The sequence below is a fragment of the Cynocephalus volans genome, chromosome 3 (genome assembly GCF_027409185.1).
Source record: "Cynocephalus volans isolate mCynVol1 chromosome 3, mCynVol1.pri, whole genome shotgun sequence".
NCBI lineage: Eukaryota > Metazoa > Chordata > Mammalia > Dermoptera > Cynocephalidae > Cynocephalus > Cynocephalus volans.
In genome coordinates this window covers 158,265,880-158,293,026 of record NC_084462.1, presented here as the reverse complement: position 1 = coordinate 158,293,026, position 27,147 = coordinate 158,265,880, and the positions used below count along the sequence as shown (strand labels likewise).

General features: G+C 38.5%; 1 protein-coding gene across 1 annotated transcript; it reads left to right on the top strand.

Annotated features, from left to right (window-relative positions):
• The first annotated feature begins 61 nt into the window (after positions 1–61).
• Positions 62–27,147, top strand: ALKBH1 (alkB homolog 1, histone H2A dioxygenase). Its single transcript, XM_063090426.1, has 6 exons — positions 62–247; positions 2,890–2,998; positions 8,706–8,868; positions 19,986–20,076; positions 23,694–23,887; positions 24,695–27,147. Exons 1-6 carry the CDS (start codon positions 65–67, stop codon positions 25,122–25,124), a joined length of 1,170 nt encoding a protein of 389 aa, XP_062946496.1. The 5' UTR covers positions 62–64; the 3' UTR covers positions 25,125–27,147.

Here is a 27,147-nt window from a genome sequence, read left to right as displayed (position 1 = left end):
CGGAAGAACCTGCCGGATTTGGAGCATGGGAATCTGCTTCCGGGGCGGAGGCCTCAGCAGCGAGATGGGGAAGATGGCGGCCGTCGCGAACTCGGTGGCGACGCTGGCGGCAGAGCCTGGGGAGGACGCGTTTCGGAAACTTTTCCGCTTCTACCGTCAGAGCCGGCCCGGGACCGCAGACCTGGGAGGAGTCATCGACTTCTCGGCCGCCCAGGCAGCGCGCGGCACGGGTCATGCTGCCCACAAGGTACGGAGAGAGGAGCGGCGCACGCCTCCCCATTGCCTCACCTCGCTCCTTGCAGGGGCTTTCATGTTCTTCTCGCCTGTTTTCGCCTCCAGATCGATTGTTATCGAGTGACCCCGTCCTCCTGGGGCGCGGAGTCGAACTGTCCACCAGCCGTCGTACTTTGGCGATAAAGCACTGTGCTCCTGGTTTCTTCATGCGGCCATTCCCGATGGCAGCCTAGGTCAGAAAAGCCTGGGAAGTGGCATTAATTCCTTCCTTTAACTGTCCACTTACATTTCCACTTTGGTTTATGTAAGACGCTGCATAATGTTTTCGTAGACGTTAGGATAGAGCTCTGCAGCTTGAAAAAACTCAACTACTGGGTAATCCCAGTACTGAGAGGGATCCGACGTTGTTGGTTAAGCTGCTGTGCTTAAAACTAGCCCCTGTCTTCTCTGGGCATTTTAGAAAGAGTTCACTGGAGGGTTTTGGGACAATCTCTCCAAGTTTAAAATAAATGGCAAACGAGTGTATATAAAATCCAAGCACCATTCCTTAGTTTTACTTCTCTCCTTGGAAATTAGAAAGGGGTAAATTAATAATGGGAAGGAGGAGATACGGGGGTAGGGGGACCACAGCTATAGTGCAGTGTATATTTTCTTTACAATCGCGTTAACATTGAGGATATAAATGAAATCCCTTAATTTGCCCTTGATGTTGTCCACAGATAACAAGGTGAGTCATTCTTTCCAAGCTTCGTAATAGCCCTGAAAAAATTGGAGTGTTGGAGTAACACCATACTTGTCTACAACTCAGCAACTTCATTTGTTAGCAAAAATTCTGTTAGAGTTGTCAAAATAACATACAGGAAACTTACCACCCCAAGAATAATGTCTCAGGCGGACCCTCATTTAGCTCATTTTACCTATATTGTACTATAATACATTCTTTTAGAATGTAAGCCACCTGAAAACAGTGTATGTCTAGTACCTAAAACAGTCAGCACTCAGTAAATGTTGAATGCATGAAAGCTTGGGTGTTTAGTTTCCCAGCTCAAAGCAGATTATAAAGTAGCAAATTAGAGAAGTTGCTATTACAAGACAGGTGGTGAGAGCAGTGGGGAAAGTGATGGCTAGCAGTCTGGTAAGGGATGAAGCAGAGAAGCTTTTTTAAAAGTTGAGTGTTTGGTTCAGTTTAGCATATCATAGAATAGGTCTACAAATGTATTTGAGCTCTCAGGGTGTTGCTGAATTATATTGAGTATGGTCTCTTTAACAAATCATGAAAACGATTTGTAAATGTTTTATAAGCTCGTAGGTGCCTGTAAAACTCAGCTGATTGGAACTCAGAGAGGTCCAGATAGCCATTTTATTGTAGAGACTGGTTATATACCAGCCACTTGATATTTTTTTCTGGAAATCTCCACACTTGGAGAAGTTGACAGGATAAAAAATCATATCTTTTTGAAAGAGGATATTTGATGTATTCTAAGGCAAGCCAGACTCTAAGTGTATTATTAATGGAAAAATAAAGTTTTTTTTCCTTTGTGTCCTTACTTCAATGACTGCATATTGGGTCTCAACCAATGTAATGAGCTATCCATAAGATGCTCCTATGCAAAGAAAATTTCACCAGTCCCCGAAATACATCATTTCTAAGCAATTAGTGAAAGCAGAAGTTCTAGCATCGGTTTGATATTTCATATAAAATAAGGGCAAATACCGTACTTTAGCAAACTGGGTTTCCAATGTTGTATTGAGACAGTTTGTCTTTCTGGTTACAGTACTCTATTTCCATTTTCTCACCCTCCCCAGCCTGGTGTTCCTCACAGCTCTGTTTAAACACCAACCTTATACAATTGTTTCAAAAGCATTATCATTAGACTTAACTGAAGTAAATAGCTTTGTGACTGGGGATATTACAGTACACCAAATAGCTTTCATGATTCAGTCCTATAAAAAGTCACAGAGATATGGTGTCATAGGAGAAAGTAGTCTTGAAGGCAAAATCAGCCTGCTTAACAGCTAATTATTTTATTTTCTCCCCCTTTGAAAGGAAGAGCCTTCGGTTGTTCCTACATGGCTAGAACCATAATAAACAATGTACCTGTAATTTGTACTTAAGTATTGTATGTTAGTAACAATCTTGAAGCCTTGTTTTCCAAAGTTCATTTTTTTTTTATCGGTTCCATAACTTGCACTAATTATTTTAGGTATTTTCATTATATGAAACCTACCATGTGTCAGAGATGATTTAATCTATTTGTGTTGAACTGCTAGCAGAATTTGCACATCTCCAATAATTCAGAATTAGTAAGGAAAAAAATTCACCAGTGTTTAGTTTTATATTGAGGTGCTCAGGTTGGAATAAAGTGGTATAAAAAAGCAAAAACAAAAAAACAAAATCAGCCTGCTTAAATTTTCTTATTACCACTTATCTTAATTTTGTGTAATTTTGTAGTGTTAGTATACAGATGAGGAAACTGAGGCTCTGAGAAGTTAAGTGACACATCTGAAAGACATAAATGGTAGAGCTAAGATTAGGGTCCCAGACTTAAGACTCCTAGCTTTGCCCATACCAGAAATGTCTTTGGAGGTTTGAGGTTCCCAGAGTTGACCTGCAGAATAGCTTTAGTCCTCTGACTTCTGTTTCCTTTCTGCCAGGTGGTCAGATCTCAGCTAAGTGTGTCCTCAGTCAGTGAGCACGATTTACGTAGAGCAGGACTTCAGCCAGTCAGCAAGTGGCGAGCCTATGGACTTGAAGGCTATCCTGGTGAGTGCAGCTGGCCTCAGAGAAGGCAAAATCACTTACTCATTTGTCTAATTTCAGAGGAGGAGCTATGAGCAAGTAAATGGACAAAGGAGAAAACTAAACGCACTCAAATGGTGCACTCCCAAACCCATTTTGAATTGTGCCTTGTCTAAGGTATCCATTTATTTAGCATTCCCAGAGGATAGAACAAGGGTCACAGTGCCTGCTTTATATGGCAGAAAGTGGCACAACAAATAAAAAAAATAAGGACATTGACTCTGGGCTTCCTGCCATTAGTCTGTACACCTACTCGGGCAGAAGAACTGCTTTAAATGGTAGAACAATTTATAATTGTCACTTCAGTCACATTCTCAAATGGCATAACAACTTAAAACTGGTTGCTATCAATGCTGAACACTTGAAAAAAATTACAGTTAAAAACGTTAAAAGTTCCAGTAGACTAAATAGTCTAGAATTTTGAATTTAGTTATGTTGGGTAGTAGAGAAATTAAGATAATAATGAAGAGTGAGTAACATTATTAACCTTTTTTCAAGGCTCATGGAGCCATTGTATATTAATTATTATAAACTATTTAGAAAATATAGAAATGCCTTATTTGGCCAAATAATCTTATATTTGCCGTCCTGTGTCTTTCTAAAAGACATAAAGTTAGCATTGCACTTGTGATTTCAAATATGGATTAAACACAAAAGAAATCTTTAAAAAGATTGTTAGTTTTTGTTGTGCCAAGGGCCAGGACTATTTATGTTACAGGTCTTAGTACATTATGACCACTGAAATATTTGTTAATAATATGGGTGGTGTAACAGCTGTTGTGGTACTTCCTGTTAAAGGCCTCATGCACTTCAGTTCTATATGAAGTCATGAAGAAAACAGTTGAATGATTACTTTTATATATGAAAGCGTCACTCTCTGTGAGTTTGAGTAATTGTAGAGCATGCATCACCTGTCTTTTATGCAGATATTGTCCTTGGAGGCTTTTACTTTCAACTCTAGTGCCTGATTTCAAGGCCGTGATTCTGTGTTGCTCTAGACGTTCTTCCTTTAACTGATTATTCATATTACAACGTTATCAACCCCATTTCAGTTTTGTATCACCCAAGCTGGTATACTTGCTTTTTAAGATTTGCTAGGATTTCCTCCTTAAGCCACATCATTTGGGTTGGTGCCTCATATCCTTAGAGAATTTCTTCTGTCTTCCTTGCCATTGTAGGCTGCGTTTAGTAGAAGTTTAATGTCCAAAACGTAGGAGATAACAGTCTCCTCTTACTCCAAGTTGATCAGAAGGATTGTGTTTACTTCTGAATCCTACTTAAACTGAGGGAACATGAGTTACACCACAACCTGTCCTTATAAGAGTGAGCGGGAGGATAATGGGTCTGGAAACCAGAAACTTAGTCCGGGGAAGAGAAGACTTGCAGAGGACCATGACAGCATCAAACATTTGAAACGTTATCTTAAACAAGAAGAGATGGAAAGGAATGCAGACTAGTGGTTAAGGCATAGGTTCTGGTGCCAGGCTACCTGGGTTTATATATTGGCTCTACCATCTACTAACTATATGAACTTGGACAAGTTTCTTAATTCTGTTGGCCTCGGTTTCTTCATGATAAAATGTATATAAAAATAGTGCCCACCTTATACAGTTATTATGAAGATTAAATGTGAATATACATGTAAAGTGCTTAGGTTAATGCCTGGCACATAGTAACTGCTCAATAAATGTTAACTGTAGAGCTATAGGTATTCGTCAAGAATTAAAAACTGATTTGAGGTTACGCTAGGTGTCAGAACCCAAGACCAATGCATGAAAATTAAAGGGAGGCAGATTTTTTTTTTTTTTTTAATTTTATTTTGTCGATATACATTGTGGCTGATTATTGCTCCCCATCACCAAAACCTCCCTCCCTTCTCCCTCCCCCCCTCCCCCCCAACAATGGGGAGGCAGATTTTTAACCCAACAAAAGGAAGACAACTTAAGTTTTCTGAAATGGACTGCCTAAAGAGGTATTAAATTTCCTGTCACTGTTGAAGCTTGGACTAGATCAGAAGTGTTCTTTCTTTTTTTTTTTTTTTTTTTTTCGTGACCGGCGCTCAGCCAGGGAGTGCACCGGTCAGAAGTGTTCTTTCTTTAATCTGACATTTTGGAGAGTGTTATAGTATTCTTTATTTTGTGAAGTAATGATAATAGCAGATGGCAGGTCAAGGGGTTTTTTTCCATATCTTTTTTTTTTCCAAAATACTGATAGTCCTATACCACTTTCCCAAATTATATGGAGAATTTTACTGATAAATGAAATGCAAAAGTAGGAACTCCTAGCTGTGTTCCTACTGTTTGGAGATACTTTAGAAGACATATAAAGAATCAGATTAGTGGTTAAACTAGATGACTATTAAGATGAATTTCTATGACTGATTCTTTAAACATCTTTACTGCTCAGCCTTTTGCAATTGATTTTCTCTTTCCTTTCTTGCTCTATTTTCTTTTTTTCTTTTCTTTTCTTACAGTCTTAAGTAGTGAAATCCACCAATAACTTCCATTTTTTTTTAGTAGGTAAAAATCTTTGACTGTGTGGGTTTCCTTGGTGCCAACAGGTAACTAACTTTGGTCATTAGGTTTAGTTTGGAATATATGCTATTGATGATATTAAATGGTGAAATAAGATTAATTAACTGCAATGACTAGCCTATCCTCAGTGAATATCTCTAAGCCATCTAGATTTTTTTTCATATCTGCAACTATCTGGACATAGAATTTTAAGTCCTTTTAGGAAGATTTAGTACAGTGGAGGAATCTTCATGTTATTTTCTATACATTTCTACTGTGTCAGCACAAACTCCTCTTTGCTGAACAGCATATGGTTTAAAATCTCTGAAATTCTGATAGTATAATATTATTCAGAGACTCATTTTGTTAGAGCATAGTATTTCTAATGCAAAGATTATAGGTTTGTTGCCATGTCCTAGATGTGTGCTGTTGGCCACAAGATGGGCCAGGAGAGAGGGATGAATCAGTGAAGGAATATTACCTCTCTGAATCTCTGTTCTCTCCCCTGCAAAATTGAATTAATGACTTCTTCATGGAGTTATTGAAGATTAATGAGATAGCATAAGGTTGCTAGCACAATGGCTGACACTTGGTAGGCATCCAGTTATTTTTAGCAGCTACTGTAATTAATGACTTAAAAATAAATTTATTTATTGTTAACAGCTGTTAAACTTAATTATTGTCCTATATTTAAATTACATGCCAAAGAGAAGAGGTTAAGAGTAGTTTAGTAATACCAAAATTGTTTTTATTTTGGCCTCAGCCCAGTGTCTTTACTGTCTGTTTCTCACAGTAATTCTCCCTGAAGACATTTCCATAATATGTGCCATTATTGTTAATTGTCTAGACCAGGAGTTGGCAAACTATAGCTGGGGGCCAGGCCATCCACTTATTTTTGTCAATAGAATTTTTTGGAATACAGCCACGTCTATTCATTTACCTACTACCTATGGCTACCTTCCTGCTGCAGTGGCAGAGTTGAGTGCTGAAGAGACTGAATAACCCTCAGAGCCTAAAATATTTACTTTCTAGCCCTTGACAGAAAAAGTTTGCTAATCTCTGTTCTAGACTAGACTTGGAGTCCAACCAGGAATTGAACACCTTCAAATTACTGCCAACATTTAACTCAGAAATCCTTATGCTTCAGTCTGTTCATCTGATTTTAGTATCCCTTTGCAAGGGGAACATTACACTAATATATAGTGATTGGCTTTTGTGTAATTTTGTTGATTCCTCCTTGTTCCTCAGGACCCTGACCCAGCCATGTTCCCTCTTCCTGAGATGGCCTTGCTTTTTATCTGATTGGAAAAACTGAGTCCATCAAGAACAAATGGACTTCAGCTTCCATTGGCCCCCACACTTACAAGCAAATGTTCTCATTTCTATCTTTCAATCTTAAAGGAAGAGGAGTTCCTTCAGTTCAAAGCCAGTTCCTTCACTCTCTTGCTCTCACCTTCTTTTACCTCTTCCAGCTTTTAAGGCCTTGCTCTGTTCCTTCCTCTCCTATTTCCAACCAGATTCCTCTGCTGGCTCTTTCTTCACAAGCTATAAGCATGCTTAGGTCTTGCCAATCCCTGAAAACCATGAACTCCCTTCTTAATTCTTTATTCTTCTATGACTACTTCTTAGCCTTTGTTTCCTTTCATAGTCAGGTTTCAAAAAGGAATTACCTGTGTAACTGTCTACTGTCCTGTCTCCAGGTACTTCACTTTCTCCAGACAAAATTTTTTATCTCTTTATCTCTAATTATTAAGAGAGTGCCTGGTACAGTGTGTTTTTTGAGTGTTTGATGAATGAATGAATCTTTACCATGCGTGGGATTCCAGTTAAATTTCATCTTTTACAGGGGTAGAAAATGAGGTTAGGTTACTGTCAAGGTCACAAAGATCTTTCCAACTCATATGTTGTAGTTGCTTGCATTGTACCATACTGAGAAGATGAGGGCTGGCCAGGTAGCTATCTTGGTTAGAGCATGGTGTTGTAACACCAAGGTCAAGGGTTCAGATCCCCATATCAGCCAGCTGCAAAAAAAAAATTTTATTGTAAAAAATAATAATAATTTAAGGGCTGTCTACTTAGCTCAGTTGGTTAGAGCACAGCCTTATAGCACTGTACTGAGAAGTTGTGTATATATAAAGAATTATTAGTTAGTATTAGGAAACTGAAAAGACAAAAAGGGAACACTGAGATATCACAGAGGCAGTAACTTCAGAAAGCAGTTACCACCCTGTGACTGGGGGGAAAAACAAAAGTGATCGGAGTTATTAAATTTAGAAGCTTGGGCCGACCCCATGGCTCACTCGGGAAAGTGAGGTGCTGGGAGCGCAGTGGCGCTTCCACCGTGGGTTCGGATCCTATATAGGCTGATCCTATATGGCTGAGCGCAGTGCAGGGTTACGATCCCCTTACCGGTCACAAAAACAAAAAAATAATAAAAATAAAAATAAATTTAGAAGCTTGAAAGAGGAGCCACATGGAATTGGTACTTAAGCTTCTGAGGAAGGGACATAATGAGGGTGGTCCTAGTGGTGTGGAAAAACTACATTAGAACCAACTTCTGCCATCTAGTCTTCCATTAGTGCTCCCTGTAGGCACAGGTTAGCAGGGATCCAGCTGGTGAAGAAGAAATGTAGTTGGCAGGATCCCAGCCCCATATTATGAAGTCAGATATAGAAGGGTGGATTTGAAGCTGAAAAACAGAATAGATTCCACTCCATTCATTAGATGGTGACTCTTAAATCTCTATTTTCATTCATTTCAATGTAAGAGTTCAGCCTTCTATGCCTGCAGTAAATGAAATAGGAAGTGAGAGAAGTCTTAGATGACTGTAAATGGCGATACCTGCTGAAAATTAGAGAGTGGATTTTCGGCACTTTCAGTTCTGAAGTTTGCTTTGGGAAACACAATTGACAGTCGTCCTTGTGGAGTATTTGTTTCTCTTGAGAATAACCCAAAAAGCCAGAGATATTTGCATAATGGTAGATGTCTAATATTCACCAGTACTTAGCTTTTTTATTAACTTGAAGCATGATCAAAAGGATATGTGGAGTAAATAACAATAGTGGGTGTAAGGATGGCAACAAAAAGAAATTATCTGAATAACTGATGGAGAATTTCCCCCTCTCCTTCCTTTTTTTCCCAACCCATCTTTTGTGTAGGATTTATTTTTATCCCAAACCCCTTCCTCCCAGGTTACCAGTGGCACTGGGTGAAGCAGTGCCTTAAGTTTTATTCCCAGAAACCTAACGTATGTAACCTGGACAAACACATGACTAAAGAAGAGACCCAAGATCTGTGGGAACAGAGCAAAGAGTTCCTGAGGTAAGTCTTATCGGTCAACAAAGTGTAAATACTCAGCTCAGATCTTTGATGGAACTGTTCTATAACAATGCAGTAAGGGAGGCTGGCCTGTTTTTTCCCCACTCGTTTACTTACACACAAATGCAGCACAATTGTGTTCTTTCCCCGGGAACATTTGGACAGATACTCTTGACAGTTATATTAAATTGAGATTCATTTTAAAGATTTGCATATAGCTTAGATACTGAGTTCATCCTCATTAATCATCAAATCCATTTTCATTCAGCTTCAGCCCTTCTTCTACTTAAAGTGAGTTCCTTTGAAGACTTGTGGTACCTTAGGAAAAAGTAACATTGAAAGCTCTTTACTTTTACTCTCCTAGATGGAGTTGATACTACTACCTGTTTTATGGTAGGTCAGTTCCTAATGAGAAGAACTAATATTTGAACCTTCGTGTTATTTCAACATTTCATTTATTCATTTCACAAATATTTATTGAGGGTCAGTTGTGTACCAGGCATAATGCTAGGCATTGGAGACACAAAGATAAATAGGATACTCTCCCTGCATTCAAGAGTGTATAGTCTGTGGCAGGAACTCAGTATCTACAGGAATAATTACCATAGAACTCAGAAAGTGTTATGACAGGGTTTTGTAAAACATTGTGAGGGTACAGAGGAGTATGTAATTCTTCCAGGCAGAATGGAGGTGTCAAAGAAGAAAAAGTGATTTTTTTAATTGGGTCTACTATCCTCTTTTTTTCCCTCTGTCCATTTGAACTGATCTTCAAAAACGATTAGGAGAGAGAAATCAAAAATGATTTCTGGTAGAGAAAGCAGCCTGAGCAAAGATGAAATACTGAAGATAGAGTAAGTTGTCCTGTGAAATGGGAGCACAGGATGTGTGCATTCATATATTCAACAGCTATCTATTGAGTTTCTGCTGTGTGTCAGAGACAGTGCTTGAGTGTCAGAGACTCAAAGACACATAAGAAACAGTTCCTGCCTTCAGGAAATTTGTAGTGTAGTCAAGGACAGAGACATATATACAGATAATTGAGTATAGTTTGTCAGGTGTAGGGATTGAGTTTATAAAGTATAATGGGCATGGTCACTTAAGTGGCTAGGTTGGGGGTAAATTATGGAAATGCTTCCTGGAAGTCATGGATTGGACTGGCAAAACATGAAGTGGAAAAGTTGAGTTAGGGCCAAATTGTAAAGGGTTTAGTGATGTAGAAGCTCTAGTTCTGGAGTCAGATTGCCTGTGTTCAAATCCTGGCTCTGCCACTTACTAGCTGTGTAACGTGAGACACTTTCTAACCTTTCTGCACCTCCTACCAGTCCTTTCCTTATTGAACAGTGTGAGGATTAAACTAAGATAATATAGGAGCAGTTCTTAAAACAGTGCCTGCTGAAACCATTGTACCAGCTTTGTGTCCTGTTTAGTCTTAAATGGCCCCAATGATGCAGTTTTCAGAAAGTGGCATACTAATTCCAACAGGGGAAATAGAAGATTTTCTTAAGTTGAAAGGGGAAAGGAAAACTAAAATTCAATAGTTTTTCTTTAATACTGCCCCCTTTTTTTTTTTTTTTTAATTTGGATGGCTGGCTGGTGCAATGATCCAAATCCTTGACCTTGGTGTTATAACACCACACTGTAACCAGCTGAGCTAACCAGCCATCCCTAAAGCCTTCTTTTTGTTCTATAAATTATGGTATAAGCAGAAGCAGTGAAGAAAACCCTATTCTTAAGCTTTTAGTAATGTCTTCTTTAGAAGTGAAAGCAAAGTGAAGGAAGATCATGGTTAAAAGAGCTTATTGTTATTAAACCAGTCTGTTTTTTCAAGTAATTGACTTTTTTCTTCTGGCATATGATTCTGCAGAAATCCTAGCTGTCTTCTTCTAAGATAGCTTGGATGAATCTCTAATAAGTAAACCTGTAAACAATGGTGAGATACTTTTTTTTTTTTTTTTGGTCTAATAAATTAGCAAAAATAAAAAATGATGGTCATACCTTATGTTGTCAAAGGTTGGAAGAAATTAATATGCTCAGACATTATGCTGATGGTCCTAGTTCTCGTTCTGTCACCATGTGATATGTGTTTCAGTTTCTTCGTGTGGGAAATGAAGGTATTAGACTGGGTAAGCCATTCAAGGTGGTTGAATCATGGTCAGTCAGAGTCATGTAGACAGTACATGGCAGTTCTCCCCACCTTCCCAGTGCCTGTCAGAAAGGGAAAGTGTCCATTGTTCAAAACCCTTTTCCTGGAGATTCTGATTAGCTACCATAACATCCTCTCACATTGAGAACCACTGAACTAATGACCTCTAAGCATCCTTTCAATATTTACTTTCTAGAGTTCTGTCGTCAGGGAAGAAAAAAACTTTAAGAAATGAAGGAGAAATACTTGAACTTAGAAGCAAAAATAGAATGTTCACAAAATCAGAGTACCTCAGTTCTATGTTTTGTTTAAAGTGAATAGTTTAGCTAGAGGTTTTTGTACAAGAGTACAATAGGTAGGTGCAAGCATCTTCTTTGCAGCATTGTTTATAACAGAAAAAAATAAGCAACAGCCTAAGAGTCCATCAGCAGGAGACCAGATAAATCAAGTACAGTATATCCCTGCAGTAGAATGTAGCCATTATGCAGCCATTAAAAAACCTTAAATCCAACCCTCTAACAGATATAGTAGGCTTTATAAATAAAAATAAAATTAATCATTTCTCACCATCTCCATCACAACTAGTTTATTCTAAACCACTATAATTTCTTTTTCTTTTTCTCTGTTTTTGGCAAATGGCTGGTACAGGGATTCAAACCCTTGACCTTGGTGTTATCGGCACCATACTCTAACCAAAGAAACTAACCGCCAGCCCTTATTTCTTATTTAGAATACTGCAGTAGCCTCTGATGAGTCTTCCTGTGTCTGTTCTTACCACTCTTTAGTCTGTTTTCCACACAGAGTCTAGAAATCATGTCATTTTTCTTATAGCTTCCCATCTTCAATTCATTCTGACGTAAATTGCCCAAAGTTAGCACTGACTCCACAAGTTAGGGGCACAGTCCCAAATAAGACTACTTTTACTTCAGTCACCAGCCACAAGCTTGGGGGTGTCCCCAGGCTACCCACACAACCTTATAATCACATGGTTGGATTATGTTTTCCAGCATGACCAGCCAACATCTTGAATCATCTCTTTTTTTTTTTTTTTTTGTCTTTTTCGTGACCGGCGCTCAGCCAGTGAGTGCACTGGCCATTCCTATATAGGATCCGAACCCGCGGCGGGAGCGTCGCCGTGCTCCCAGCGCCACACTCTCCCAAGTGCGCCACGGCTCGGCCCTTGAATCATCTCTTTAGCATAAACTCAGGTGTGGTTGAAAGGCCCACCATGACTAACAGTGCCACTCCTATCACTTAGGAAATTCCAGGGGTTAGGAGCTCCCTCCCAGGAGCCACGGACAAAAACCAGTCAAATTCTTTGTTATACAATATCACATTCAGAAAAAATCTAAAGTCTTTACCATGACCTACAAGGCCTAGATGGTCTGGCCCCCAGTTACCTCTCTAACCTCATTTTCTACCATTCCTGTTCATTTGTTCTCTAGCCACACAGGTGCTATTTCTTAAACACATCAGGAATACTCAGATTCTTTGTACAAGCTCTTCCTTCTACCTCCGAAGCTCTTCCCTTTGATAACCAGTGGCTTGCTTCCTTTAGAACTTTGTTCTAATATCTTAGAACAAAGAAGAAAGGTCTTCCCTTATCATTCAATCAAAAATAGCCCTCTTCTTCCCTTCACTCTTTATCCTCTTGCCTTGGTTTTTTTATTCCTCAGTTCAAGGTAGATACCAAATAAATATTTGTGGAATTAATTAATTAATGGATACTTTCTTGTATCTTTTGAATTTTGTGCATGTATTATCTATTCAAGAATACATTTTTAAAGAATAGAACACGGGAAAATATAAATTTAAATAAAGCAACATAGCTTTATTCTATAAGTTAGGTGATAAAATGTTTTGTATCTGTTTTGGTATCTGTTTTGGAAAGCTTTTTCCGCTGATATCCTCAATGTGGAAGCAGAATTAATCCTTTCCCCTTTCTGCTCCTTAAAAGACTGTTTATAATGCTAGTGTAGTACTTATTACAGTGAACCAAGTCATCTGGCCCTTCCTCCTTCCACTGCTCACCTCCCTCAGTCTTGAAAATATTTTAGCCTTGATGCCTAAGTAAACGTTATTCCACATAAACTGATATCCCGTCTTTGTTAGCCCAGTAAAAACATAATACAATTAAAGACTTTATAATAGCTTTCCATCATATTTTTATTCATTTATTAAGTAGTGCACATTTGTATTGTATTTTAGAAAATATTTGATGCTAGGACAAATATGAATAAAACTCACTTCCTGCCTTTGAGGAAGGGATTGTTAAAGGAGGAATGTGGGTACTTAAATAAGGAATTTACAATACCAAAGCATGTATACTTGAATAGAGGAAGTTGCAAGGTGCTGTGGAAGCACAATATAGGGAGAGGCTGGAAAAAAGACTTTCCTTAAGAAGTGAGTTTGAACTGTGCACGAATAAGCAAGTTAGAACAGTCTGCAAGGCTGAGAGTGGAGTAGGAGAGGAGGGAGCATTTCAGTAGAGAAAACTGTGTGGTCAAAGGCACAGCCATGAAAGATGGGGAGGGTAGGATTCCTCGTGGGAAATGATTGGAGTTGTGACCAGAAAGGTTAGTTGGAGCCAGACTATATAGGTAGGTTGGCATATCATATAGAAGAGTGTGGACTTTGTCAAGATTAATTACAGATTTCTCACTTCGGAAAGATAATTCTTGTGGGAGTGGGGGAAATGGACTGAAAATACAGTGGTTGCAAAAGCACAATTAAGAATTTAGTTGAACAGTCCATGCTAAGATGAAGGCCTAGAAAAGACATTGTCATCAGAGCTTGGTGACCAAGAAATTACAAAAATAGAGAAAAGAAGGAAGTTAAGTATTATCCACAGATTTCTAAGTGGCAGTGAGGTAATGTTGAGGCCTTTAATGGAAATAAAGTTTGAAGGAAGAAAAGAATGCGCAGAGACTGTCCTTAGTGTAGTTTGGGACATTGTTTTTGAAATGACTGTGGGGTACCCAGGCGGAGGTGTTCAACATGCCTTTGGAGATATGGAACTGAGCTTAGGAGCAAAGTTAGTGAGAGAGATGAGATGTGGGAGTTACACATAAAGGCCATAGTGAAGCTGTGGGAATAGATGTGATTTTCTTTTTTTGTTTTGTCGTTTGTTTTTGTTTTGGAAAACATATAAGAAAAAAAGGCCATTGGCTCTGGAAAGCATTGGCATAGGGTATGGAAAACAGCAGGAAAGGACACCAAGCAGCCAGAGGGATATGAGAAAAAACAGAAGAAAGTGCTATTAGCGGCTGAGACTGGAAAATGTTTCAAGAAGGAGAGGCCATGTCAAATAGGTTTTGACAATTAAGTGATGTGATTGCAGCTAAGAAACTAGTTTTGGTAGAGTAGTATAAGCAAAAGCTAGATTGCAGTGAAGGGAAAGAGTAAAGATTCTAAATGCTGCGTTTTTCAAAAAGTTTGCTCAGGAAGGGAACGAGAGAGAGAGTGCCACAGGGAGGTGGATATAGACAGTGTAGCTTGAATAAAAGGTAGATTTGAGAAAATGTTTTGTGTTGTTTGTTCTTAAATATATAGAAATGTTAAACATGTTTGCAGGTCAAAAAGAAGAAACAAGCACAGAGCAAGACTTGAAAATATGAGGATAATGATTATTAATGGAGAAAGGCCTCAGAGGCTATGTCAGGGAAGTAGGACATAGAATGGGTAGAGAATTAGGCTTAATAGAAAGAAGTAGGAACACTTCTGAAACCAAGAGGGAAGGGTGAGGTAAAAATTTAGAAAAGTTATGTCGGACTGGTTACCTTAGTTGGTTAGAGTGTGGTACTGATAATACCAAGGTCTAGAGTTCAATCTCTGTACTGACCAACCACAAAAAAAAAAAAAAAAAAGTTTAGAGGTGTGAGGGAAAAAAAGTTGAAATCATTTACTGGATCATTTGACCAGGCTTCTGTTTTCTCATTGACCTAGAAGAGAATAAGAGCAAAACTGAGGACTTGAGATGAATGGTGAAGTTTAGAACAGAAGCTAGAGGGTTAGAGTGAATATTTGCAGGATAACAAAAGGATGTTAGCAATGAAGGTGGCGTTTTTGCAATGTCCATTTGCGGTGATTGACTGGGAGTTCCATTTGTTTGAGAAGGGAGAGAAAACTGGAACCACTCAAAGAATGACATTTTAGGGACAAGAGATTGAAGTTCAGGTTCAGTGGAAATAGAAAATAGGAAAGGAGGAGACAAAGCTGAAGTCATGGAGCTAAATATTCACAGTTGTGAAAGACACTATTCCCAACCTTTTAAAAATAATTGAAAAAAACAAATACCTGCAGTGGGATTTTGAAGGTTCTCATCTTAAACGTTCAGACTTCATTCTGTCCCAAGTAGGTAGTTTTGCTTTCATAGTGGTTCACTAATGTCCCTTTGCAGGCAAGAAAGAAAAGAAAATACCAGTGCTTAGTTATGGCACCCAAACCACCCGTTGTAAAGAAAGTGGACAAGCAGAATAGGAATTCATTTCCACCCAGTTAAGGTTCAGTTTAAAACAGAGCTGCAGAAAGTGATTGCTGAGAGAAATGCCAACACTTACATAAGGCACTTACCCATGACAGAAACCGAGCAAACTGCTGTGTGAGCATGTTCACCTGAGGAGAAGGTGGCAAGCCCACCCATCCATCATCTTCTCACTAGTGCCTGGAGGTGGTGGGGAGGCAGGGAGCATAGCGTGTTTCTGTTTGCAGTGAGAACCAACAATTAGGGTCATGCTTGCTTGAAAACATTCTTTTGAATAATTGGATAAAGATTTAAAGTTAGGTTAGGTGCCAACATATTTCCTGCATTCTTCAGGGTGAATATGGGAGGTCCGTTGGCACTGGTCTTTCTTGGCCTCCTTTTGGACAAGTCAGGTTTAAAAACAGAACAGCCCAACTTCTTCATTGTTTCTTCAGTACTTTATGCTTGAAAATGATCTGGGAGCATTTAATTTTTTTGTGTGTGTGTCTTTTTTGTGACCGGCACTCAGCCAGTGAGTGCACTGGCCAGTCCAATATAGGATTTGAACCCGCGGCGGGAGCGTCGCTGCGCTCCCGGGGCCGCACTCTCCCGAGTGCGCCACAGGCTCGGCCCCGATCTGGGAGCATTTAAATTTGGCTTTGGCCTTATACTATTAACAGTGTGCAAGAACAAATTTTTGGAATCTTTGTTACCCAAGAGGCTCATGGGAACCAGAGGGGTTCATAAGTAGTACTAAGATAAGAAATGTATAGTGCTGGACAATCCTGCTCTCACATCTTGAAGATAAATGTTAACAGTTGTTGCTATTTCTTCCAGAAAATACAAAGGCAAGAATTCAAATCAAGTTCTCAGAAGAAGATATGAAATGAGGGATGGAATCTTGCACCTACGTAGATCTAATACATTACACAGAATGTATATGTCGTTTCCCTCAGAGTGGTACCAGCAGCAATCAAGGACCATGACTTTTCTTGCACAAAGCAAGTTTTTAAGCTATTCTTTTTTTTTATTATGAGGATTGGGTTTAATGCTTTTGAAAGTACGACTCCTCACTTTTACGTCCTCATCCAGTCCCCTTCTATAATATAAGGCTAAGCTCAAAGCCTTTTTTTACATAATACAGTTGAAATAGAAAAGAGACATTCTTTTGGTTTCTTAGAAAAGGAACTAATTTAGAAAAGGTATATTCCAGGATGGTTCTGCTCATGCTTGTTTATCACTATAATAATTTTGATAATCTTTATTGTTAATAACATAAATCTTGTATTATAATAATGTATGCCCTGTTCTTGAAGAACATTATGTGATGGAAACAATTTTTTGATGGAAAAGCAGTTTGTTGGTGCTGTATTAAATGTGTGTGAAATACCGTCACCTTTTGAATTATTTCCAAAGCTACATCATTGTTATCTTTATTGTTCAGATCAGTCTGGTATTAATATATTATAGTGTGTATGGATTCTTTGTCAAGAATAAAATGATCTGTTATTGAGCTAGAAAGAGATGGAGGGTATTTTGTTTTTCAGTTTTGACTGGAATAATGGTTCTCAAGTGTGGTCCCTGGATCAGCATCATTTGGGAACTTGTTAGAAGTGCACGTTCTTTGGCCCTACCTTACACCTGCCAAATCAGAATTTATACGCCTGGGCCCAGCCATCTGAGTTTTCACAAGCCCTCTAGATGATTCTGATACACATTAAAGATGGAGAACCACTGGGCAAAAACTAAGTGGGGTACAGACAGATTCTATAAAAGCTTTCTGTACAGCTCTTCTTTTTGCCATCAGGATTAGATACTCAGGGCACCATCTATTTTGAGTTCTGGATTCCAGTCTTACACTATTGACTTAAGCATCTTTCTTTTTCCCCTCCTCAAAAACACATAGCTTCAATATCCATAAAATCATCATCTTTTTCTTAAGCAACATTTTCTCCTGTCTTAGAGACCACCTTTAAATAAGGAATTGGGTATACAATAATATCTTGGAAAGAGAAATAGAATGGATCACCTCTATAGGGTGCTTATGTAACTCCAGAACTACATTTATATTTGCATTAACCACAAAATCCACGAGTCCAAAAATAAGAGATCATACTCATTTTCCTGTCTAGGCTACTAAATAGGGAATTCTTATTTTTGTACCTTTAGCTGAATAAACATTGGTAGAACTCAAGTTGTTTTAATAACTGCATTGCAGTTTTTTTTCTTTTTTTAGTTTTTACACACAGAAATAACTCATAGTAGTTAACCATATAATTGTTTAGATCAGCTACTTGTAGTCACTAGCCAGGCCTTACATATCTTTTTTAAAATTCTTAGTTGTCTGTCTTCTGTTGTGCTTGGGAGTCCCTAAGACCATACCCAAGTTTGATGATTCTCCAGGAGGACTCACAGGACTCAGCATATAGTTGTACTCACAGATAAGATTTATTACAGTGAAAGCATACAGAGCAAAACCGGCAAAGGGAAGAGGTGCATGGAACAAAATCCAGGGAAAACCAGGTATAAGCTTCTGAAGATCCTTTTTCCAGTGAAGTCACTGGATATGCTTAATTCTCCCAGCAATAAGTTTTGACAAAAATCTATGAAATGTCTACCAAAGAAGCTAAGTGCCCAAGTTTTTACTAGGGACTGGTCACATAGGCAGTCTCTGCCTGACACTTACTAAAATTCCACACTCGGAGAGGGAAAGCAGGTATTCAACATAAACCATATTGTTTTATACAAACAGTTGAGGCACAGTGAGCCGTTCTTATCAGTTTGGGGAATGATGTGAACCCTCTCAAAATCCAAATTCCACATGCCTGCCATGGACCACCTTTGTAAGCAGGCCAGCAGTCAGATCTGTTGTGTCTCTTTTCTGCACACCTGTCCTAAATAAATCAGTGTTTGTTTCTTTCCTTTTATCTACTAGTCTTGATGTACGTATGTGTCACAGTGTCTTTCTTAGAATGTAAACTCTGTGAGAACAGATAGCATCTATTCTGTAAACTTTTTCAAACATCAGGATGAATGCCATGTATAGTGTGAGCCTCTAATAAATACTTTGCTCTTGTTCGTGCTGTGTGCCCATATTACCTGCTACATCACTGCCTGTTTAAATGCTGACCATTCTTCAATGCCGTGCTAAACTCCCAACTCTGCCAAGAAGCCTTAACTGATTAGACAGCTGACTTTGAGCTGTCCTTTTTCTAAATTCTAGTACCCCTCAATGGCTTTGCTATTCAGTTTAATACTAGACTTTATACTGCCTAGAATTTTCCCCTCTTTTCTCCCTAAACTTTCCATTCTTATATGTGTCATCTGTCAGAATATAAACTTTTTAAAGGAGTCTGATCTTTTCTTTTTTAAACAGTGTGGGTTTTGCACCAAAAAATTGTGATTGATTAATGATAAAAATTACATAGAAACAAATTAACTAAATAAAATTAGACCTAACATTATATTTGTAGATATTAAGAGATGAATCAAACAAACTTCCTCTTTAGAAAGAGTAGTTAATCCCATATATTTGATCAGCCAATTTATACTTGCAGAAAGCATACCTGTATGTTTTATAGAAATTTTCTGTAGTTTGAACAAGGGGATGTCAGAAATCAAATCAATTACAATGGTGCCATCATTGTTAGCTAAGCTTCAGTCATCTAAGCTATATTATACAAGGTTAAAGAAATGTTAAACCAGTTATTTTTTATTGTATACTACATTTGCCAAACTTTTCTTTCCTCCAATCTGCAATTCTGAGAAGCCACCATCGTTACAGACATAGTAATAACTACTAATCATATCCCACTTTTAGCAAACCAAATTGAAAATGTTCTGTTAGCCATATTTTCAATTGCCCATAGTGTTCTCGGTCCCATTTTCCGTGACAGATAAAGACAATTCTGTTGTCATTCTTGTTTTATCATTATTGAGATGCTGGAGATTTGTCATTTAAAGTTGATGCCATTCAGCAGAGGATTTAGAACCAAGGACTAGAAATTAGAAATGCTAGCATGTTTTCTGCTATTATTATGGGGTTTTTTTTAATTGGTTATGAATGTTCATGAGATACAAAGCTGGTTGTCACCCCTCGTGCCCAAGATGTGAAGGCCAGATCCATACTGGCAGCATGCACATTACCACAAATTGTGTTTGTACCCCATGTCCCCCACCCAATTATCCCCAACCTCCCCCCACACACACTTTGTATCCCAAGGTATGTTCTCTCTGTCTGCAAGCCCAACACACCACTGTGGACTTTCTTTCCTTCCTTCTTTCTCTCTTAGCTCCCACTTATGGGTGAGTACATGCGGTATTTATCCCTCTATGCTTTACTTATTTCACTTATTATATTCTTGATCATCACATTTGTCTGTCCTAATTTCTCCCACCACATCTTGACTAACAGCTTATACCATGGAATACCATATTTAGACTCCAGGGTCCATACAAAGGGCTATTGCTTCCATTGGAGATGAATGAATCCTCTTTTGTCGCCAATCTTTGCAGGTATAAAGAAGTGAATAAACGGAGACCCCGAAGTTTACTGGAGAAACTACGCTGGGTGACCCTGGGCTACCATTATAACTGGGACAGTAAGGTATTATGATTTTCTTAATTCTTCTGTTTTTCATTTATATGCTTCTTGGGTCCACATAGACAGATTTCTTCCTGGCCAAGCTTGAAGAATTAGATTATTCTTTAAAGAGATCCTTAGGAAAGGATCTCTTTTATTTATTCTCTCCTAAAGTCTCTCTCTTCAGGGGGCTGGTGAGTTAGCTCAGTTGGTTAGAGCGTGGTATTATAATACCAAGGTCAAGAGTTCAGATCCCCATCCTGGCCAGTCACCAAAAAAAATCTCAGGTATCTCAAGAGGAATTAATAATTTATCAGGAGAGAATTTCTTCTTCATGTGCCCTCAGTTTATATTATTTCATCAGAAGTCATCAGTACTTTCTCAAAATAGATTTCAGGGATATAGATTCTTATTATTGCTCTCAAGAGCCACTCTCAATATTGTCATCTTTATTTCCATTATTCTTTATAGTTTGTTGAGCATTTACTTTCTACATATCTGCCTGGGGCAAAAGAAGCTCCATATACTTCTAGTGTTCTCTCCCATCAACTCAGAAAAGAACTTTCAAGGTCTAGATACCTTTGCCTGCTGTGTAATGTCTGGACAGGAGAGAGGTGGAAAAGAATTTCCTACAGATAACCAAGTTCCATTTTTTTGTGAGCTACAATTTCTTCTTTCCTCTCCTCTTTGCTTCAGAAAATGCCTCATTTGTCACTAGCCACACAGTGCCTCTTATCAATGAAATGTTTGCCACCAAGTAGAAGGACTGATTCTGAGTACACTGAATAAAACATTTTGTTTATAGACCATCTTCTCTTCCTACTAACCAGTTACTTTCTAAAAGCTCCATAGTTTTAGCCCAACTTATTATTATTAACAAATATATTAACTGCTCTAAATAATGACAGATGTTGCTTTAAAAATATTTGTGATAGAATTATTATTTTCAACAATACAGATTTAATGGGAAACTAGACATTTCTTTTTTGTTTGTTTGGTCAGGGTTTTTTTTGGCAGCTGGCATGTACAGGGATCCAAACCCTTGACCTTGGTGTTATCAGCACCACTCTCTAACCAACTGAGCTAACTGGCCAGCCCTGGAAACTCGATATTTGTATTTAAGGAAATGGCCATGGTGATATTCTTTGGTTAGATGGCCTGGGTTTGAATCCCACCTCCAGTAATGATAGTGCCTACCTTGTAAGGTGGTTGTGAGAATTAAGTGATGAAAGCCTGCAGTTAAGTGATTACAACCGTGACTGGCTATTCTAAGCAGTTAAATGCATTAGCACAATAAATGTTAGCTATTGTTTTTGATGATAATATTCTTATTATTGATATTGTCATTTCCAATAACGTCATAGCCTCATTTTCTATGACGGAAAAATGGGGAGTGAAAAATGGGGAGTGAAAACTATCAAAAACTCTGAATGAATAATCAGAGAAAAGTAAAAGAGAATTTAAAAGAGTAGTACATATACAGTTTGGATAAGGTTGAAAACCGAAAGAGGTAATTATTTCATTATAGCAGAAGCTATCCAGAGCTAGAACAGCAGCCCTGACTGACTGATCTTTTGAAGGACTAAAGCTTAAAATGATAGAGGAGACCTTAAAGTTCTCAACACCTTTAGTTTTGAGAAATTAAATAAGAACTCTTCTTATTTGCAGTTCAGTAAAAGGAGAAAAAATTAAAAACAGAAGTTCCAGCTGAAGAGGCTAGGCCATCCATCAGAGATTTTCACAGAAGTCTTCCTTACAGAGCTGGCTGGTTAGCTCAGTTGGTTAGAGCACCATGTTATAACACCAAGGTCAAGGGGATCCCCATACAAACCAAAACAATTTTTTTAAAAACCTGGCCGGTTAGCTCAGTTGGTTAGAGCACAGCCTTGTAACAAGGCCACAGGTTCACATCCCAGTACTGGCCAGCTGCCAAAAAAAAAAAAGTTATTCTGACACTTCAAGTCAGAGGTATAAGGAAAGAAGCTCACTTCTGGTCAAAGTATATACTTTCTGTCCAGAGCTGTGACTTTTTTTTTTTTTTTTTTTTTTTTTTTTTGTGACCGGTAAGGGGATCGGAACCCTGGGCTTGGTGTCGCCCACTCCACGCTCAGCCAGTGAGCGCACCGGCCATCCCTATATAGGATCTGAACCCGCGGCCTCAGTGCTCCCAGCGCCGCACTCTCCCGAGTGAGCCATGGGTTTGGCCCCAGAGTTGTGACTCTTGCTCCAGCTAGAATACATCAGTACACTAGTGGAGATATGAGACAAATGTGAATTTTCCTCTCAGATTTGAGGTTGATTTAGCAAAGGAAGAAAGAGTGGAGGAGCATCAAGACAAAGGAAGAGTCTGTCAGGCATGCACAGCCAAAATGGCCCTCAGACATATCTGCATAGAAGACTGAGTGAAAGTCTTAACCACAGCTGCAGCTTGTCATTCTCATGAGCTGCATGCAGAAAGACTTTATAAAGCGGGTGAGTGTTACGGCTTTTGTTGTTTTTTTTTTTTTTTTAAGTGAAAAAAGATATCTGTGAACCTTGGGTGCTAAAAACAGAGGCAATTCAGGGAAATAAGTGCTGAAAATTACTTCCATTTTAATGTCCTACCTTGGCCATGATGTAAGTCAGGGTTAATTCAGATGTTTTGAGCGTGTCATCCATTAGATTGACCAGTGAAATTGGCAGTAAGCCATGCTGCAAGCTGAGAGGTCTGAAAACAAACTATCGTATTTGAGTTGCCTTTTTTTTTAAATAAACTTTTAACTTTAGGATAGTTTTAGATTTACAGAAAAGTTGAGAAGATAGTACAGTGAGATCTCATACCCAGTTCCCCCTATTATTGACACCTTACATGAGTATGTTACCTTCTTCTCAATTAATTAACCAGTAGTGATACATTCTTAAAATAGTGATGTCTGTACTTGATTCAGATTTCTCTAGGGTTTTTTTTTTTTTGTTTTGGGTTTTATTGTTTTTTTGTTTTGTTTTTGGTGGCTGGCTGGTACAGAGATCAAACCCTGGATCTTGTTCTTAGTTTTAACTAATACCTATTTTCTGATCCAGGATCTCATTCAGGATACTATATTACATTTAGTCATTATGCTTCCTTAGGCACCTCCTGGCAGTGACAGTTTTGAGTTGCCTTTTTACCCTGTTTAGGGTTAAAGTATACTAGAGAGTGGTTTAGTAATTGCTTCATGTAAAGGCTCCGCACAATGTGAATTTGTCTAATTTATCACTGCATAGCACAGTGCCTGTCATAAATAGGTGCTCGGTATTTTTTCTTTTTTTCTTTTTTTTTCTTTAAAGATGACTGGTAAGGGGATCTTTAACCCTTGACTTGGGGTTGTCAGCACCACGCTCAGCCAGTGAGCAACCAGCCATCCCTATATAGGATCCGAAACCGTGGCCTTGGTGTTATCAGCACCGCACTCTCCCGAGCGAGCCACGGGCCGGCCCTGGTGCTCAATATTTTTAATAGTTCATTATTAGATTACTGGATACCCCAAAAATGCATGGATAGATAATGCTACCTTAATACTACGTTATAAATTAGATGATTTTAAAGTAATTAATCGTATGCCACAGTTTCCTATGTTCCTGAGATCATTGTTTATTTTCTTATTTTCTCTACTTTTACAAAGAAATACTCAGCAGATCATTATACACCTTTCCCTTCTGACCTGGCTTTCCTCTCAGAGCAAGTAGCCACTGCCTGTGGATTTCAGGGTTTTCAAGCCGAAGCAGGTATCCTGAATTACTACCGCTTAGACTCCACACTGGGAATCCACGTAGACAAATCTGAACTAGATCATTCCAAACCCTTACTGTCATTCAGGTAGGTTAGTTCCAGGGATTTTGTATTATTTTTTGTCATTTAATTCTTTTTTCTAAAGTATCTGTAAGCTAAAGTAAATAAAAACATTAAACTTTAAAAAATGGTTGAACTCTATTATCTTTCATTTCTGGGCATCTTAATGGTATATTATAAAGTAAAATTAGCCTAATTTTTTAAGAGCAGTAACCAAAGTAGTTACTATTTCTGTTTAAGACACATGGAGATATTGTCAGCCTCTCATTACAAAAGGTGCTCTGTGGAATAGACAAGTAGAAAGCCATTTTTTGGAATAGAGGAGCAAAATATAGAGCAAAACACAAACACCTGGGTAGTTTATTCTCCTTATCTCTCAAAACATAAATTTAAATTTACGCAAAGTCCTGCACCTGTGTCTTAACAAAGAAAGTGCCTTTTATTAATTGCTTTATCTTAAAGTGAAGGAATGATAAATATAATATAGGACTCAGATACTTTTACTGAAAGACTTAAATCTAAAGATGCATCAATAAAGCTTATCTGGATAATGTTAAAACTAAATTCTTCATTTGCTTGTTTAACTGTATTAAGTTAAATTATTATTATTTTGCAGCATGTCTGGGCTGTCATAAGTGTAGGTAGCAGATTATGGGTTGGTCCCTCATACACACAGCCAGAAGAGAAACATCTTAGCACAGTTTAAAAAGGAGAATTTGGTAGCAATAAGTATCCACTTGAAATTAGAAATAAATGCAGTCAGCAGTGACTTTCCCAACTATGGTTAGTAACAGAAACTTACTGTTGTGTGTTGTTTTTACTTATTTTTTGTAGCTTTGGACAATCTGCCATCTTTCTCCTTGGTGGCCTCAACAGAGATGAGGCCCCCACAGCCATGTTTATGCACAGTGGTGACATCATGGTGATGTCAGGTTTCAGCCGCCTGTTGAACCATGCAGTCCCTCGGGTCCTTCCAAATCCCGAGGGGGAAGGCCTGCCACACTGCCTTGAGACACCTCTCCCAGCTGTCCTCCCCAGAGATTCAGTGGTAGAACCCTGTTCTGTGGAGGACTGGCAGGTGTGTGCTAGCTACTTGAAAACTGCTCGTGTTAACATGACTGTCCGACAGGTACTGGCCACCGACCAGGACTTCCCTTTGGAATCCATGGAGGAGAAAAAAAGACACATCACCACAAAAGGTTTCTGCCATCTGGATGACCAGAATAGCCAAGTAAAACGGGCTAGGGTAAACTCTGACAGCTGAAACTTGGAGGTCCCATTCTTTTGCTCAGGCTGGTCTTACAGTAGATGACCATGCTATTTTATATTGCCATGGACTTTAGCACCAAGACAAGCCAAAAACAGAAACGGAGAACTCCTCATTGATCCCACTGTTGCCTTGGAACCCATCCTGAAAAATAAACTGATCACTTTGCAAAGAGAAGTATTTGACATGGTCCAAACCTAGTTAGATGTTGGCACTAATGTATGTCAAGAAGTCAGTCCAAGGAGTTTTGATCTTCCACGACAGCCTTCACAGCCTCTGCCATTACCTCTGAAGGAGGTAGAAGTGAGTTTCCATGTCTGCAGAGTCTTTAAATGGGAAGTACAGTACCCCTCGCTCCACAGTATCTGATGGTTTGTGGTAAAATTGTGGTTCTGTGAACCAGCCATTAGTCTCATCTTCTTAATTCCTGTAGTCATCACAGCCTTCGATCTTCTCTTCCATCTTTTCTGGCTGTCACTGAAGAATCCTATACACCTTAAGACAGTGGAACGGGAAATCTTGTCCCACAGAGAATAAATTAACTACAGCTGTCTCTTGCCTAAAAGATAAATAATATGTGTAAACCGAAGCAAAGGGGAACATGAGTTTCTCCACATGTCTTTTAGGTCTCCAAACTCTCCCTGTTGGCTTTTTAATGCAATTTTAATTGTTGGATTAAAAGTGTCCTGAGGGTGCTCTGTTACTGTTTCCTCTGTGAATGAATTTACTCCATTTTAAATTAAAGATCTCTGTCTTTGAGGGTTGGTGTAACTGGGATTAGTTTTTTTCCCGTTTTTATTTGCTGTATTGTTTATGCTATTGAAGTCCTCTAGCTTTTTCTTCCCTACACCATCTTGCTGTGCCCTAAGTGTTCTTTGTGGCTATCTCAGAGGAGAGAACAGTCCTTACTCTAGCCACTGCTATCTTGTCTGATAGTAGACATACTTGGAAAATGCTTGAAGTACCAAGTTTTAATCTTTGTACCCCCACCAATTCAGCTCATTATACCTGGAGCCAAGTTACTTTACATTTCTCTGGACTTCGGTTTCCTCATTTATAAAATCAAGAGAATATATACTACCATCTTCCTAAGGGGATGTTGGTATTCAAAAGGGAATTTAGTGCTGCTTTCTAGAAATGTGCCAATCTTGTTTTATTACCATATGGGCTCTTAGAAACATCCTAACTTGTGTGTGGAGGACTGATGGGAAACCACTTTGATACCTGCTCTTTGTGATATTTCTTAATGAATTTGTATCTTTCCTCTGTTCTGCCTTCTAATTTTTTTAATTACCAACATTGAATATTGAGTTGATATGGTAATTGGAGGCTTTTTTTTTAAGGAATAAAAATTAATATAGATTCATCCCTATGTACAAGCTAGGTTCTACAATTAATGCGTAATAATTTATGTAATTTGAATTACCACTGGGAAAATTCCTTAAATTTTCCGGAATGTATATTAAAATATGACTCACCAGAAACCAACATACTGTTGTTTTTTAGTAAATCCAAAAGAGACAGTTTATCCTTAGCATTAGAACAGATTACTCTTTCTTCAGTTGAATATCAGATAAAGGTGTTGGCTTGTGTTTAGGAGCTATATTGTACAAAAATATATATCCAAACTGTAGACTCACACTTCATGAAGTGAGATGTTTATGCTATGAGAAGCAAGTGGAAACTGATGCCAACCAAGAGAATAGCAAATTCCTGTCTCCTGTCCTGTGGTCCCCTCTAGGAAACGTGTTCATTGAGTGGGATGGTGGGCACAGTTGTTTGCACAATTAAATTCTCTCATTTTTATATTTTTATGAAGCACATATAGTTGAAGAAGTATGTGATGCAAATCTACTCATAGTATCTTTGACAGTAAGCAGAAAATTATGTAATCTAGAAAAAAGGAAAAAATGTTGGCTTCTCTATATTTACATGAAAGGGTGATCCCCCCAGGTTTGTTTTAATTGTCTAGCATTCATTTCTTAAGTCAGAGGTCAGCATACTGTAACCCACCTCCTGT